Here is a 14,612-nt window from a genome sequence, read left to right on the forward strand (position 1 = left end):
CTGATTGTGTGACAGAAGCAAACACAAACAAGCACAGACGCGGCGCGTTCGTATTGCATGTTTGAACAAGTCGCCGACAAGTGAGTAACTCGTCACAAAAAATTGTTTCGGTTTAGTATGTACTACCATTTTATTATAATTAATTTTATAACAATATATTGATGGGAGAAAGTCGATAAAATAAATTCAATTTTAAAAATGCTTGGCGGGCCGCATAAACATGTTTAACGGGCCGCGTGTTGCTCATCCCTGGTTTATACAGATTATTCCCAAAAAATTATTCGTGTTTTGGAAATGTTGAGTCAAATTAGTCTAGAATCGATTAATTTTATAGAAGAAAACCTTTCAAACAGCCGTAGTCTGTAAACTGCACACGTGCCGGGCTATGATTGGCTCATGTATTTAAGGATTCCTACAACGCAAAATTCTTATAAAGCGGAACTTATCTACTGTGTTATAGGGGGGTTGACTGTATATTTTTGTAAATAGTCTTAACTTCAAATATTATCAATAAACCTGATATATTATAAAGCTACACACCAACCAATGCCGAATATTATCAGGCTAGAAATGGCAATAATATTAATAATTTATAAGACAATTTGGCACTAGAGTTGGGCATTAGGCACCATCTGTTGATTAATTAAAATTATAATTATTAAATTTAATAATTTAGAACTACTGGAAGAAAAGAATCTGCCCGGTGTGGGACTCAAACCCACAACTTCTGCTTATGTGCAGATGCATTGCCAATTACACTACCTGGATCACCTCTTCCAGTATATATACGGTTACGTTATAACCATTGACAGTTATTACAGTGTCAGTTGGGGACGTACCTGTGCCCTCGTTCCGTAAACATCTCCAAAGGCACTCAACCAGCCATCCCAAACTCTGGCAAGACATGTATATGTATGTATGTATATATATACCAGTGCTGTGGAGTCGGAGTCGTGGAGTTTTGGTGTTTTAGCCGGAGTTGGAGGGTAAGGAAGAGTCAGAGTCGGTAGACTTTTACGTGACTCCACAGCCCTGGCAGGGCTGTTGAGTCGGAGTCATGGAGTGTTGATGTTTTAGCCGGAGTGTCGGAGTCGTGGAGTTTTGGTGTTTTAGCCGGAGTTGGAGGGTAAGGAAGAGTCAGAGTCGGTAGACTTTTACGTGACTCCACAGCCCTGGCAGGGCTGTGGAATCTGTGTCGGAGTCGTGGAGTTTTGGTGTTTTAGCCGGAGTCGGAGTTGGAGTCGGTAGATTTTTACGCGACTCCACAGCCCTGATATATACACATATATAACTNAGAGTCAGAGTCGGTAGACTTTTACGTGACTCCACAGCCCTGGCAGGGCTGTGGAATCTGTGTCGGAGTCGTGGAGTTTTGGTGTTTTAGCCGGAGTCGGAGTTGGAGTCGGTAGATTTTTACGCGACTCCACAGCCCTGATATATACACACATATAACTCCTGCTTACTGTGCAATGGTGCCTAATGGCTAACTCTAGTGCCAAATTGTCTTATAAATTATTAATATTATTGCCGTTTCTAGCCCGATAATATTCGGCATTGGTTGGTGTGTAGCTTTTATACTATCCCAGCAGAAAAAGATGGACTGCCCTCGTTAAATCTACAAACACCTACCATATCACCTGGACACGTGGCCATCAGGGCACAGCTGGGAACAAGAGGGCTGATTATCTAGCCAAGGCTGCTGCTACAGATAATACACTCTCCATTATTTATGACAAAATCACTTATGTCACTGTTAAAAGGATGGTTTACAATGACCTTCTCCACGCTTGGCAACTTAATTGGAATGAGAACCATAACACCACTGCCTTCAAGTACATCCCAGCAATATCTTACTTATAATTGGATCAAGCCCAACTCCCAACTCTCACAGTTTCTCACAAACCATGGAAACTTTTCCAGCTATCTTAAAAGATTCAAAAACAAAAGAACTGTGCCATTTGTGATGTAGAAGACAGTTCCGATAACTACCTACTCAATTGTGTCTGCCTAGAGCAGGAAAGAAATAATACCAAACTGACTGCATCCAAGAACAATATTCATGGTCATGTCAACACAATTTTCTTCTCCAAAACAAAGAACTTTGTTTTTGAACTTTTAACCAAAACATGATGCCATCTCTGCTAGTACGTCCAATCATTAACTTTTATTACTGCAATTACCACTATTATTGCACATTGTTTGTTACCCTCTTGTACCTGCAGCTGTTGCTGCTCTCGAACTGTATATATGTTTATTTTCTGTATGTTTTTCATGTATACTTTAGTATTTGATATTTTATTACATTTTAGTTTTATTTATTTTACATAGTATTTTGTTTACTTACATTATCTATTATATTTATTTTATTCTATATGTCATTTTGTACTCGCATTTTACTATTACAGTAGACCCCCANTATATATAATTAATATATAATTATATGTACAGTACCTAATTTATATATAATTTATATATAATACTAAACAGACGATAGCAAACTCAATTTAGCCACTCTGTAGCGTAGCGCAGGGTCGGAGGTAAGTAGTTCGTCTGCTCATCCACTATTGGTCCAGACTCTATCAATCTTCTCGCGAAACGACGTTATAGGAGGTACATTATACGAAAGTTTCTACAATTTTTTCGCTACGTTATAGGAATTGTCGTTATAGGAACGTACGTTATAGGGGGGTTGACTGTATCTCAAAAAATATACAACCAGAACACCACCATACACAATAACTACAAGCAAGATTTTTTTGAAAAAGAATTTAGAATGAAATTTAACACTAAGAAAAGGGAAAGCCCTTTTAAAAATTGGGTCATCGAGGTTTCCTCCAGGTTAAGAAGAATATTGTTAGCTGCCAAGAAAGTCAACATGGAGTGGTCCTGTTGTCAGGTCATTGACTTTTGTCTGATATTGGTGCTTTAAATGCTGTAAATTCGGACATTCTTCTAAACATTGCCCTCGGGCTAATTACACTTTCAGTTAGTGTGCAGGACAACATACCTACAAAGAATGTCCACATCATGAAAAGCAGCATCAACATGCATCAACTGCCGGAATGAGAAAAAATTAGATGTTTGCCACAATGCACGTAGCAGCTCCTGTCCTATCTATTTAAAAGTGAAATCTAACCTTATCTCTCATACAGACTATGGATATTAACAACAACAATACCAGCATCTGTTTCCTCCAAATCAACTTGGAAAGGGGCATCGCTGCCACTTCCCTCTTAGCCACTAAATGCAATAACTATGATCTCATCATAATCCAGGAGCCGTATTGTCAACATGACATCCTCTTGTGCCTTCCTATTGTTCCGTCATACTGATTCCTCCGCGGGCAATAAATCTGGTAACTAACCGCAATCTCTCGGTACTGCACCAGAGGAATCTCTCGAACAACATCATCTGTAATGAAATACAGTATACCACAACGTCAGCTATATAATCATCAATGTCTACTACCTGCAGGGGAACAATGTTGACAGCACACTAAGGGAAATTCAAAATGTTATTGATAAATTTCATAACATCAATATCATTCTTGCTGGTGACATCAATGCCTCTCACCAACTTGGGGTGGTGAACGCCAGGACTCACACAGTGAAGCATTTGAGGAGTTCCTGGCACACAATGGTCTTAATATTTTAAACAACCCTCTTTCTCCACCCACCTACTCCAACAGCCAGTGTGAGACCTGAATTGATATCATTGCTTGCAGCTCTGGATGCCTCAATATCATCATCAACTGGAGTGTGCACAATGAAAATAGTCTCAGTGATCATGCATATATTTCCTTTACCCTGAATGACAGCAGCAACACTCCTGATACAGCAACATTCTTGCAATTGATGAACATCCAATTGGAGCAACATCCAAGAGTTTCTAAACAACAACCTTCTCAATTACAATTCCAGCAGCAGAGACGAAGCAGAACAGATCCTCGACCACAACATACAAAACATCAATCTTGCCTGTAAAAATTTATACCCAGGTCCACCCCAAAACACAGATCCATTGCCTGGTGGAACGATAATCTTACTAAACTCAGGAAAACCAATAACAAATTATCTAAAAACTATCAAAGTTGTAAGACAGAACCTGACCGAACCAATTTAAACCAGGCTTTGGGGCAGGGACAGCTAAAATTGTCCCTGCCCCAAAACCTGAATGCCCCAATGAGTCCGGGCCCATCTCTCTTTTACCTGTTTTTGGCAAGGTACTTGAATGGCTGATAACAGATTGACTCACATGGCATGTGGAAGTTAATCATCATCTTGAAGACACTCAATATGGCTTTAGGCAGCAATGTTCCCCTCCAATGCAATCCACCATGCAGTACAAAATGTCAATCATCTACTGTCTACTCGATACTCACAAGTATGTCTTGGCCATCAGCCTTGACATCACCAAGGCTTTTGATAGTGCCTGGTGGGCTTTTATACTATAAACAAACATCATCAATAAATTCACAATGTTCAATGGTGACTCTGGATATATTTTTCTTCAATATTTGACGTTAAGACTATTTACAAAAATATATACAGTCGACCCCCCTATAAGATCATAGATACGTTCCATTCTTTAGGAATCCGATTTCTTACGAGTCCTTCCAATCACAGCCCGACACGTGTGAAGTTTACGGACTACGGCTGATTGAAAGGTTTTCTTCCATAAAATTAATCGATTCTAGACTAATCCGACTCAACATTTCCAAAATACGTATATTTTTTTTGGGAATAATCCGTATAAACTACGCTATAAACAAAAAATTGTAGGATTACTTACCGAGTGTGCACCATTCAACATTGCCATTGCTCAAGCTTGTTTTCATCGCAAAGCAGCACACCAAACCGTGGCCGATTTCTGATAACTTATTTTTCTGCGAAAACTTCATTAAACTTTGGAGACATCATTAATATAAATAATTTTTATCGCCGTTGAATAAGAAATGTTTCTTTCACAAGAAATGTATAAAATTACAGTGCTGTATTAGACTTACGGTACCTAATTTACATACTGTACAGATGATAGTTAGTGTAAAATCTCCGTAGCGTGGCACTACGCGGCAGAAAATATATATATAATTATAATAAAGTTACAATAAATTAAGTTAATATATAATTATATATACAGTACCTAATTTATATATAATTATATGTACACTACCTAATTTATATATAATTATATGTACAGACGAAACTAAACTCAATTTGCCCGCCTAAATGTCCGTAGCATGGTGCTACGGATGGCGGGAAAGTAGTTTGGCTGCCCGATGATGTTTTACGTAATTATAGGAGTTTTTTACCGGTTTTTACGGATACCGTTGCAATTTTTTCGCAGTTTTATAGGAATTGTAATTATAGGAACTGTAATTATAGGGGGGGTCTACTGTATACATTTTCGAGTCTATCTTTTAATGCTTTAACACAACCACAGAAGTAATAGTTATATTGGTTTGAAGAAAAACTTCATTAATTAAACAAGACGAATAATAATAGGTAAAATTTCACAAAGTTAAAAACGATCAAACGTCAACCTTTTATTCAAGGATCTGACACTTTTACATTAAAAACAAAAAATAAATCTCACCATACTATCAAGTCCTTTACCAATTTATAACTGGTTCTATCCCTATGGTCTTAGTTACGAGTTATCCATTTCATTTGCAAAAATTATTTTTTGTTTTTAATGTAAAAGTGTCAGATCCTTGAATAAAAGGCTGACATTTGATCGTTTTTAACTTTGTAAATTTTTACCTATTATTATTCGTCTTGTTTAATGAAGTTTTTCTTCAAACCAATATAACTGTTACTTCTGTGGTTGTGTTAAAGGATTAAAAGATAGACTCAAAAATGTATATACAGTAGACCTCCCTATAACGCAGGTTCATATAATGCGGATTCATATATCACGGCGAAAAAATTGCGACCGTATTCATATAAAGACATTAAAAGAGACTCGTAAAATGCGGTAAAATGTCATCACCGACTCGTGTCGCTACAGGATTGGTCGAATCTGGACCAATAGTGGACAAGCAGCCGAACTACTTACACGCTATGGAGCGTTTAGGCGGGCAAGTTGAGTTTACTATCGTCTGTACAGTATATAGGCCTAAATTAGGTACTGTAAGTCTAATACAGTACTTTAATTTTATACATTTCTTGTAAAAAACATTTCTTATTCAATGACCATAAAAATTATTTCTATTAATGATGTCTCCAAAGTTCAACAAATTTTGATCGGAAAAACAACTTATCAGAAAACGCACCTGCCATTTGGTGCGCTGCTCCGCGATGAAAACAAGCTTAAGCAACGGTGTCGTCGAACAGTGCACACTCGGTAAGTAATCCTACAATTTTTTGTTTATAGCATAGTTTATACCAGGGGTGAGCAACCTTTTTAATCATCTTATGTGCTACAACTCCATTTTCCAATTTAACAACAAGACCTATTTACAAAAACGAGGGGTACCCATGGGCAGCCCGCTGTCTAGCGACTTATGTGAGCTGGTATTATGTAGATTGGAAGAAACAGTCATACCAAAGTATAGTTCTAATATATTTATAAGAGATATGTGGACGATGTCTTTATTCTGTGGAAAACGAAACCAACATCAATGAGTTTTTGAGCCACATGAACAAAAATCCATACGGGCTTACCCCGAAACTAGATCAATTAACTACCACCAATGCACACTTCCTGGACATAAACATCATGCTCAACGGTGGAAGTATTGATATGGGTATATATTATAAACCCAGCTACATCCCATGGTTTATACCGGCAAACTCAGCAGACCTGTACAATTATAAAATCGCAGCATTCCGGGCGTTGGTTAGAAGAGCATTTACGCACCCTTCTAAATGGAGTGACACGATAGCTGAGTTACAAAATATAGAACGCATTGCAGTCACACATGGATACAGAAAAGAACTAATACGAGGGCTGGCAAATGCCTATTTATGAACAAATGAAACACAAGAGGCACCTATTACTCAAAATGCTAATCAAGATTCAAACAGAAGAATCAACATCGTTGAATACAGCAAACATTTTCAAGCGTTATATAGAGAAATTGCAACTAAAACGAACACCAAGGAAGCGTATCGAAGAACCCCCAATATATATCAATTACCACGTAATGCAAATGATAAACAGAACGATCTTAGAGCTCCGGGGGTATATAGTATTCCTGTAAAAGATGATCGATTTAAACAAGAAATGGTATACATCGGCTCCACGAAGCATTCAATCCAACAGAGAATTAAGGAGCACAAATATGACATAGAACATGCTCGTTACACCACTGCACTATCCACCTACACAACCGACCCGGATATTCACGCAGAACTATCAAAAGCCAAATTAATAAATAGAGCTTTTAATACGGACCACATCAGAGCCCTTGAAGCCCTGGAAATCTAAAAAGCCAGCAGGACGGGGAGATGTATAAACACCAAAGACAGCAACGCGCTTTCTTATGCATGGCGTTACGTATGCGAAGAACAAGAAAATGATGACGATACGTAACACGCACATGAATTCGATTATATTTGAAAACTAAACGTTCATTTTAAAAATGGAATCCAAGTATTTTAACCTGAAGCAGGCCTCGACTGAAGCCGAAAACGTTTGTTTTTATGATTAAGTTACAAGTACCGGATAAAAAAGGTTTAGTAAGTGAGATTTTATATTAGAATACCGGTATTCAGAGTAGAAGATTTTTGAAAATAATTGTTTGCAAACATACGTACTTCTGAACAGAGACATCATTTGCTTTGCATTTATCGTCAAAAGTGGAAATTTTTCAGGGCTCACATAAGATTTATAAAATTTTAGATGTTTACTGAGAAAAATACATTTTTTAAATCGGTATTATTCTGCATGTCAATCACTTCCATTTGAAAGTCTTTGGAAACTGTATCCACATCGATATTAAATGGCGAGGAAAACATTTTCATGGAAACCGCTGTCTTCTCAGCTTTGAACATTTGGAATCGTAATTGAAATTCGNTATAATAAATTTTTAACGAATAAAACTTTTAGTAGAGTTTAATATATATTTAAATGAATTTAAGATCCATCATTAACTTCTATTCTAAATGACAACTGAAAATAAATCATTTCATTGATAACCTTGACTTTTATTTCATAATTAGTATATGATACAGACCTACATTTTAGAAGTTATAATCAATGATTTATCAGAATGTGTGTCATAACACGTGTTGAGAAAATTTACCACTTACAACGACTAAAATATATCGTGCCTACTAATTACGAAACGGCACTTAGCGCAGTATTTCTTGATCAATAATTCATAAATCAATTCAGTGAAGAGATAAATCATGCTGATTTTAATCAATATTAGATATAATTTTATTTCATCAGTAGAGAACTTTTTTCCATTCTGAAATTATATAGATAGATAATTCTAGAATAAATTAGAACGATATCAATTTTAGGGTGTTGACCTCTTATTTTGAATTCATCGATTGGAATTTCAATCGGTATTAATCCAAGAATATCAGCATTAATTTGAATTTGATTGATTTTTCTTGAATATGGCTGAGTTGAGTGAAATAAGATTTATTAAATTTTCTACCGTAACTTATAAATATTATAATAATATATTTAAAAATTTCTGAGAAATTATGTAATTAAAAATTTTACTNCAGTACTGTAATTTTATACATTTCTTGTGAAAGAAACATTTCTTATTCAACGGCCATAAAAATTATTTATATTAATGATGTCTCCAAAGTTCAACGAAGTTTTCACAGAAAAATAACATCAGAAATCACAGCCGCGGTTTGGTGCGCTGGTCCGCGACGAAGACAAGCTTAAGCAATGGTGACGGCGAACGGTGCACACTTGGTAAGTAATCCTACAAGTTTTTGTTTATAGCATAGTTTATACGGATTATTCCCAAAAAATTATACGTGTTTTGGAAATGTTGAGTCGAATTAGTCTAGAATCGATTAATTTTATGGAAGAAAACCTTTCAAACAGCTGTAGTCCATAAACTTCACACGTGTCGGGCTGTGATTGGCTCAAGTATTTAAGGATTCCTAGAATGCAAAATTCATATAACGAGGAACATATCTCCGCATTATAGGGTGTCTACTGTACTTTGTAATATATGGTACCCATTGTATTTACTACTATCATTTTGTAATTTACTGTAACTTACTGTATTCAAACCCATTACTGTGCCATTACTCTTACTATATGTCAACCTCCAACTTGTAATCACAATCTAATGTCTATAATTCAGCAATGCTATGCGGTACTGAGTATGTACTATTTTAGTATGTAAATAAATATAGATTGATTGATTGATTGCTTGGATAAGTGCATTACCATTAAGGTGACTACTCCAAATTATCTTGTAAGTTTTTGTTCAAGTGGGTATAATATTATAAAGAAATCTGAGCAAGTCGTTAAAACTCATATATATGCAATATTAAAAAATTAAATTTTGTGAATGTTGAAATCATTTTTTAAAGCAATCAAATGATGATAAATGCAAGTAATAAGAAACTTCAAGTAAAATCATATAATAATCATTAACTGATTTGAAAGTTTTCAATATGGGAAATGAAATCATATAATTTTTAATGGTAAGAAAATAACTGACCCGGGGCAGGACATGAACCCACAGCCTCTGCTTGCCATGCAGTGTGCTAGCAATTGTGCCACCCGGACCCTGAGCCAGCTTTAGCTTCAAGAAGTACTTAAATTTTGATATAATCTTCCACGGTTATATCAAAATTTTCTTCCCGAAGGTTCTAAATTATTTATTAAATTATAATTATTAATTTAGATAAGAGATGGTGCCTAACTTTTACCTCTAGTACCAATTTGTATTAATTATTTGATTATAGCCATATTATAGCCCAAATATTTAGGAAATCTTTGGATTATTATATTCTAATAATCATGTTATATATTTGAGGAATAGGATATAATCAACTGTCCCAATAATATTGATATTGTTCTTGATATCAAATATTTTTACACTTTTTTAAAAAAATCTTATGGGAATTAAGAGAACCAGATATCAAATTTGACATTGGCAATTGTGATTTGCTTGGCCAATATTGAATCATCTGCATTTCTATCATTTGATTGATTGGAAAAATAGGCAAAGATTTTATAGAAGGATGCATCGATTTGAAGTCCAAGACTCATATATTCATTGTCCATTAGAGAGGTGCCTTTGAGAATTTCTATAAGCTGCAGTGAGGTGTTAATTGAGAGAGAATGGTGGTGATTGTTTTAGGCAAAGATTAATTTATAACTATTATTGGCTGATGTTAATACCTTATAACATACTAAATCAAAAAGAATAAGAGAGAGTACAGTACTTTATTTAGAAGATATTAATGCACTTTAACAGTTGGTAAAGTTGAAGAAATGTTTTTGACCTGGTTAATGGGCCATCTTCAAGCATATACATGAATTTAAGTGTTAAAAACATTAGCATTCCTTTAACTTCACCCACTGTTAAAGGTGTATTGACTAATTTAGCTGATTAACTACAGTAGCTAGTTCATTCTTTGGAAAATGTTAATTTAGAATTTATAAAATTTGTATTTATTTTTCTATGTCAAATACATATCCTATAAATAAAATTCTAATATTCATGAAATTGCTTATTCACAGAATAAGATGATTACTTATTCAAAATAATAAGTTATCCTTTATTTTTTGATACTTAATGTTTGAAGAATTATCAATAAAAATATTACCTCCAAAAATTGTTAATGTTTTAACTGGTTTTGTTCTTGATTCATTAACAATATCATCTGCCACCTGTTTATAATCTTGGAATAATACTTTCCAGAATTCAGCTAGAAATTAAAAATTAAATAAGAAATGAATATTAATTTCATTTTAAAAATAAGCATTCAACAATTTATTAAATAATGGTATTTAAGAAATTATAAAAATTTTCAGTTATCAGATGCTAATTCAATGACAAAAGTTACTAAACCAATTATACAGTTACCTTTAAAGTACCTTAAACTAAATAAAATTACTTTTTTTAAGACCAAAGAGTTCTTAAAAATTTGAAACTGATAATTATAAATTTGTTTAATTTTCATACAAATTCTTATTTAAATTTTTAATGATGCTAAAATGCTCTGTTTTGTTTTGTTCTTTGGAAAATGACAGGATTTTTAATGATGGACTTTCATTATAAATCAAAATGTTTAAATAATAATTATGTACTAACTTTGACTACAGGGATTGGCAACAGGTGACCTGTAGGCTTAAATATAATTACACAATTCTTTATGAAACTTTCATTACAAGAAAAATACACTTTTAAATATTTTAAATATTAATGTCTATTTTAAAAAGACCTATACATTCAGTTTGGTAATGTCACATGTATGGTCTTTGTGTTGGATATTTTTTAACACTTGTTTTTACATAAACAAAACAATAATAATAAGGATATTATTTTATTGTGTTGATACTCCAGCATGACATTAGAATTCTCAGGATTCTCTTTATTAAAAAATAGTCCATCTCTAACTGTAGTATCCTTTTATAATTTAAGTGAATATTTGTGGCTTGTTTCTTAAAACTAAAAAATGTAATTTGGCTCATGAATCTCAGAGATGTATACTGTAAATGTACTGCTTATCTGCTGCCAAATTTCCAAGATTATTGAATTAAAATATTGTGGTTCAATCTAAAGCTGAAAATCAGAAAAATTAAATTATTATTAAAGTTAAATTATTTAGAACTGTATTGTTCTATTCACAAGTTTATTTACAATAAAATAAAATTTAAAAAGAAAATCTAATCAAATTTAAATTTTTCTTGCCTTTGCATTAAACAAAATCAGAAAGATTGATGAAATCAAAGTTGCTAGTTGACATTCTATAGAAAGGACAAATTTGATGTGCATTCTCAATCACTTGTTGGAAATTTTTTGACATATATGTGATAAAAATATATTGTAATAGAGTTATATTACTTATTTGAAGGACTATGCACACAGCAAATATGAGAAGACACATTTAGAGGAATGGTAAACATATGCCCATAACAGATAAACAGCTATGGAACGTTCAAGGTCATACCCATATCTTGTACAGGGATCGAGTCAAAAGTGTTATGAAGAAAACAGGGATTCCCACTGTCAGCTCTTGGATTCATCCATCAGGTTAGCATGCAGCACCATTTTAACTATTGGTTTAAACGGAGAATCATCATGCACTGATAAGAAATTGCAGGGATGTGTTGGGGCAACATAAATTATGACAAAGGTTGCCAGATATTTTTAGTTTTTTAGTCCACAGCACACAAATGTTTGCAAGGCACGAGGAGATCTAAGTGTCCCTCATGCATCACACCCGTGGCACTTGCCCCATTGCTAATACATCTGCCATCAAGCAGAAGATATTAAGAACTTATAAGCAGATAAAGGAAATGGAACCAACCATATCAGTTTTTATCATATTAAATCTTTGTTTTCTCCTTTCGTATAAATGTGCATATATTTAAAAAGAATCTTTGATAGAATAAAAATACAATAATATCACTATTATGATCAATATATTCATTGCAGCTTCCAAGAATACAGCTAAAAGAAAGATTCTTTCACATAAACGAGCAATTAAACTCAATTTTTTCCGTTTTTACAAGCCGAATACGTTATACTTACCCCATCTTTCTATTCTACCACCTTTATATTTTTCAGGAAGCTTAAACTTTTCTTTAACAGCTAAAAAGGAATTTGATAACCGTTTTTGCAATATTCGAAACGAATTGCCTGTTAAATAACTCATTACTCTTTACTTAAAGCCACATGGATATATTTATGCCAAATTCTTAACAGTTTACTAATAAAAGTAGCCAAAAGCCGTAAGTAGAGAATTTAATCGACTAAGCTGCCGCATAGTAGTCAGAATCTGAAACTAACACGAAAAATTCTATCTTTTTTCTGTTTATTCGTTTTTTCTATTAAAAGTGTATTAGCTTTGCTGTGATCAGAAGATTCGAGAATAATTATTTGTTAACAAATATGTAGAATTTTTTCACGGAAATAGTTCAGATTAACCTCAGAGGGAATCATTTTAAAAATCGCCGTGCACTAAATTTTGGCTAAAACTATTCGTTCTAAGAGCCGACATGTTGGTTCTTAAAACGGCCTTAAGAAAGGTTACTAATTAATGGGTGCGTTTGCTTCTCTACCATCACGGCGATGGTAGAGACGCAGACGCACCCTTGTAAACGCAAAAGGCATTTGGGAACGATGGTGGAATAAAGAAAAAGATGGCGGCGGCCGTACTATCAACAGTATCGTGATGGAGGAAACTATGATTTTAAAATATGCAATTTTAGAGACAAAATTTAAAAGAAGGACACCAACTGTAAAATTTAATCATAAAATGGATTGTCTTGCAGACAGAGCATTCAAAGTAGCTATGAAAAAGTTAGAATGCCGGATACCATTCGTAAAAAATTCTAGATGACACTCACATCATGTGCAATGATGTGCGCTTTCACAACTTCTAAATTTTCATTCTTAAAACCATATAATGGACACTGAAACTAAACTATCTGAGACATGAAGGATGCCATGTTGCTTTCCATCGTCAACTACTACTACAAGCCGCCATTTTTGCCGTCCGTCGGCGCGCACTCCGCCGGAGTATAAAAACGCGTTCAGCAGGAATTTTTAATTGGATGCCATGCCGCTCGCGCAGAGTTACGCGGGGGAATAAAAGAACGCACTCAATGTGGTTGGGGAGCAGAGCAGACTTTTTTGTCTAGAGCCACTTTTGCTCATTAAGAGAACTGTGGATAGGATTCAGACAGAAAGCAGATTAGGTATGTACAAAACGTATAGAAAACTGATACGTAACCCGAGTTCTAAATATAAATTAAAATCTTTCTGGATATAAGTAAATTGAGAAAAAGAAATTGTCGATCGTTTTTTCAAAATTTCAAAGTCGCACTTCCGAATAAATGACAAAAAAGATAGAGTGGATTAAACTACTGAACACAGGTCATGGATTCGAGCCTCGCCAACGGGGTAGGCATATGGAGTTTTCTGGGTTTTATTCACGTAAGTAACACTTAAATAGGGGCCAGTTCCCCGTAGACCGCCCGGGACGCATTTCCTCTCGGCAAATCGCCCATGTGTCGCGTTGCCGTAATCAAATAAAACTAATTATATATCCTTAACATCTTTTCTCTGTTCATAATTTAATAAACCGTAATCAATAATTACGAGACACGTTCAATAGAAAACGGGAAAAACATCATTAAAAGACAATCTGCCGAGAGTTGGGAGGATGAGCAATAGCGTACTAATTTTGACACACGACGATTCCAATTCAGAGGAATAATAAATGTGACTGGCAGCAATGTTAATACAAGTCACTTAGATTTTACAAATACGTGTGCCGGACTGTGAATGGCTCACATATTTGTAAAATCTAAGTGACTCGTACAACATGTAATTCAGATAAAACGGAAAAATCAATGATCTTATAGGGGGGTCGACTGTATGCGAGAACATAAGACAACGGACTGATCAAATAGCAGCTGCTCTCCAGCACTACACGATGCAAGTGTAG

General features: G+C 34.5%; 1 protein-coding gene across 1 annotated transcript in view; it reads right to left on the reverse strand.

Moving 5' to 3' along the window:
• LOC111638219 (mitochondrial import inner membrane translocase subunit Tim29-like) overlaps positions 1-14,366 on the reverse strand; it is a 31,929-nt gene extending 17,563 nt beyond the window's left edge. The window contains exons 1-2 of the mRNA XM_023383883.1: positions 12,692-14,366; positions 10,761-10,862 (exon numbers count right to left, since the gene is read on the reverse strand). Coding sequence (XP_023239651.1) covers positions 10,761-10,862; positions 12,692-12,815 — 226 coding nt within the window. The 5' untranslated portion in view covers positions 12,816-14,366. The remainder of the gene's footprint in view (positions 1-10,760; positions 10,863-12,691) is intronic.
• Positions 14,367-14,612: the final 246 nt, after the last annotated feature.

This window comes from Centruroides sculpturatus, unplaced genomic scaffold, assembly GCF_000671375.1.
Source record: "Centruroides sculpturatus isolate CEXI.00-Female unplaced genomic scaffold, Cexi_2.0 scaffold1078, whole genome shotgun sequence".
Classification (NCBI taxonomy): Eukaryota; Metazoa; Arthropoda; class Arachnida; order Scorpiones; family Buthidae; genus Centruroides; species Centruroides sculpturatus.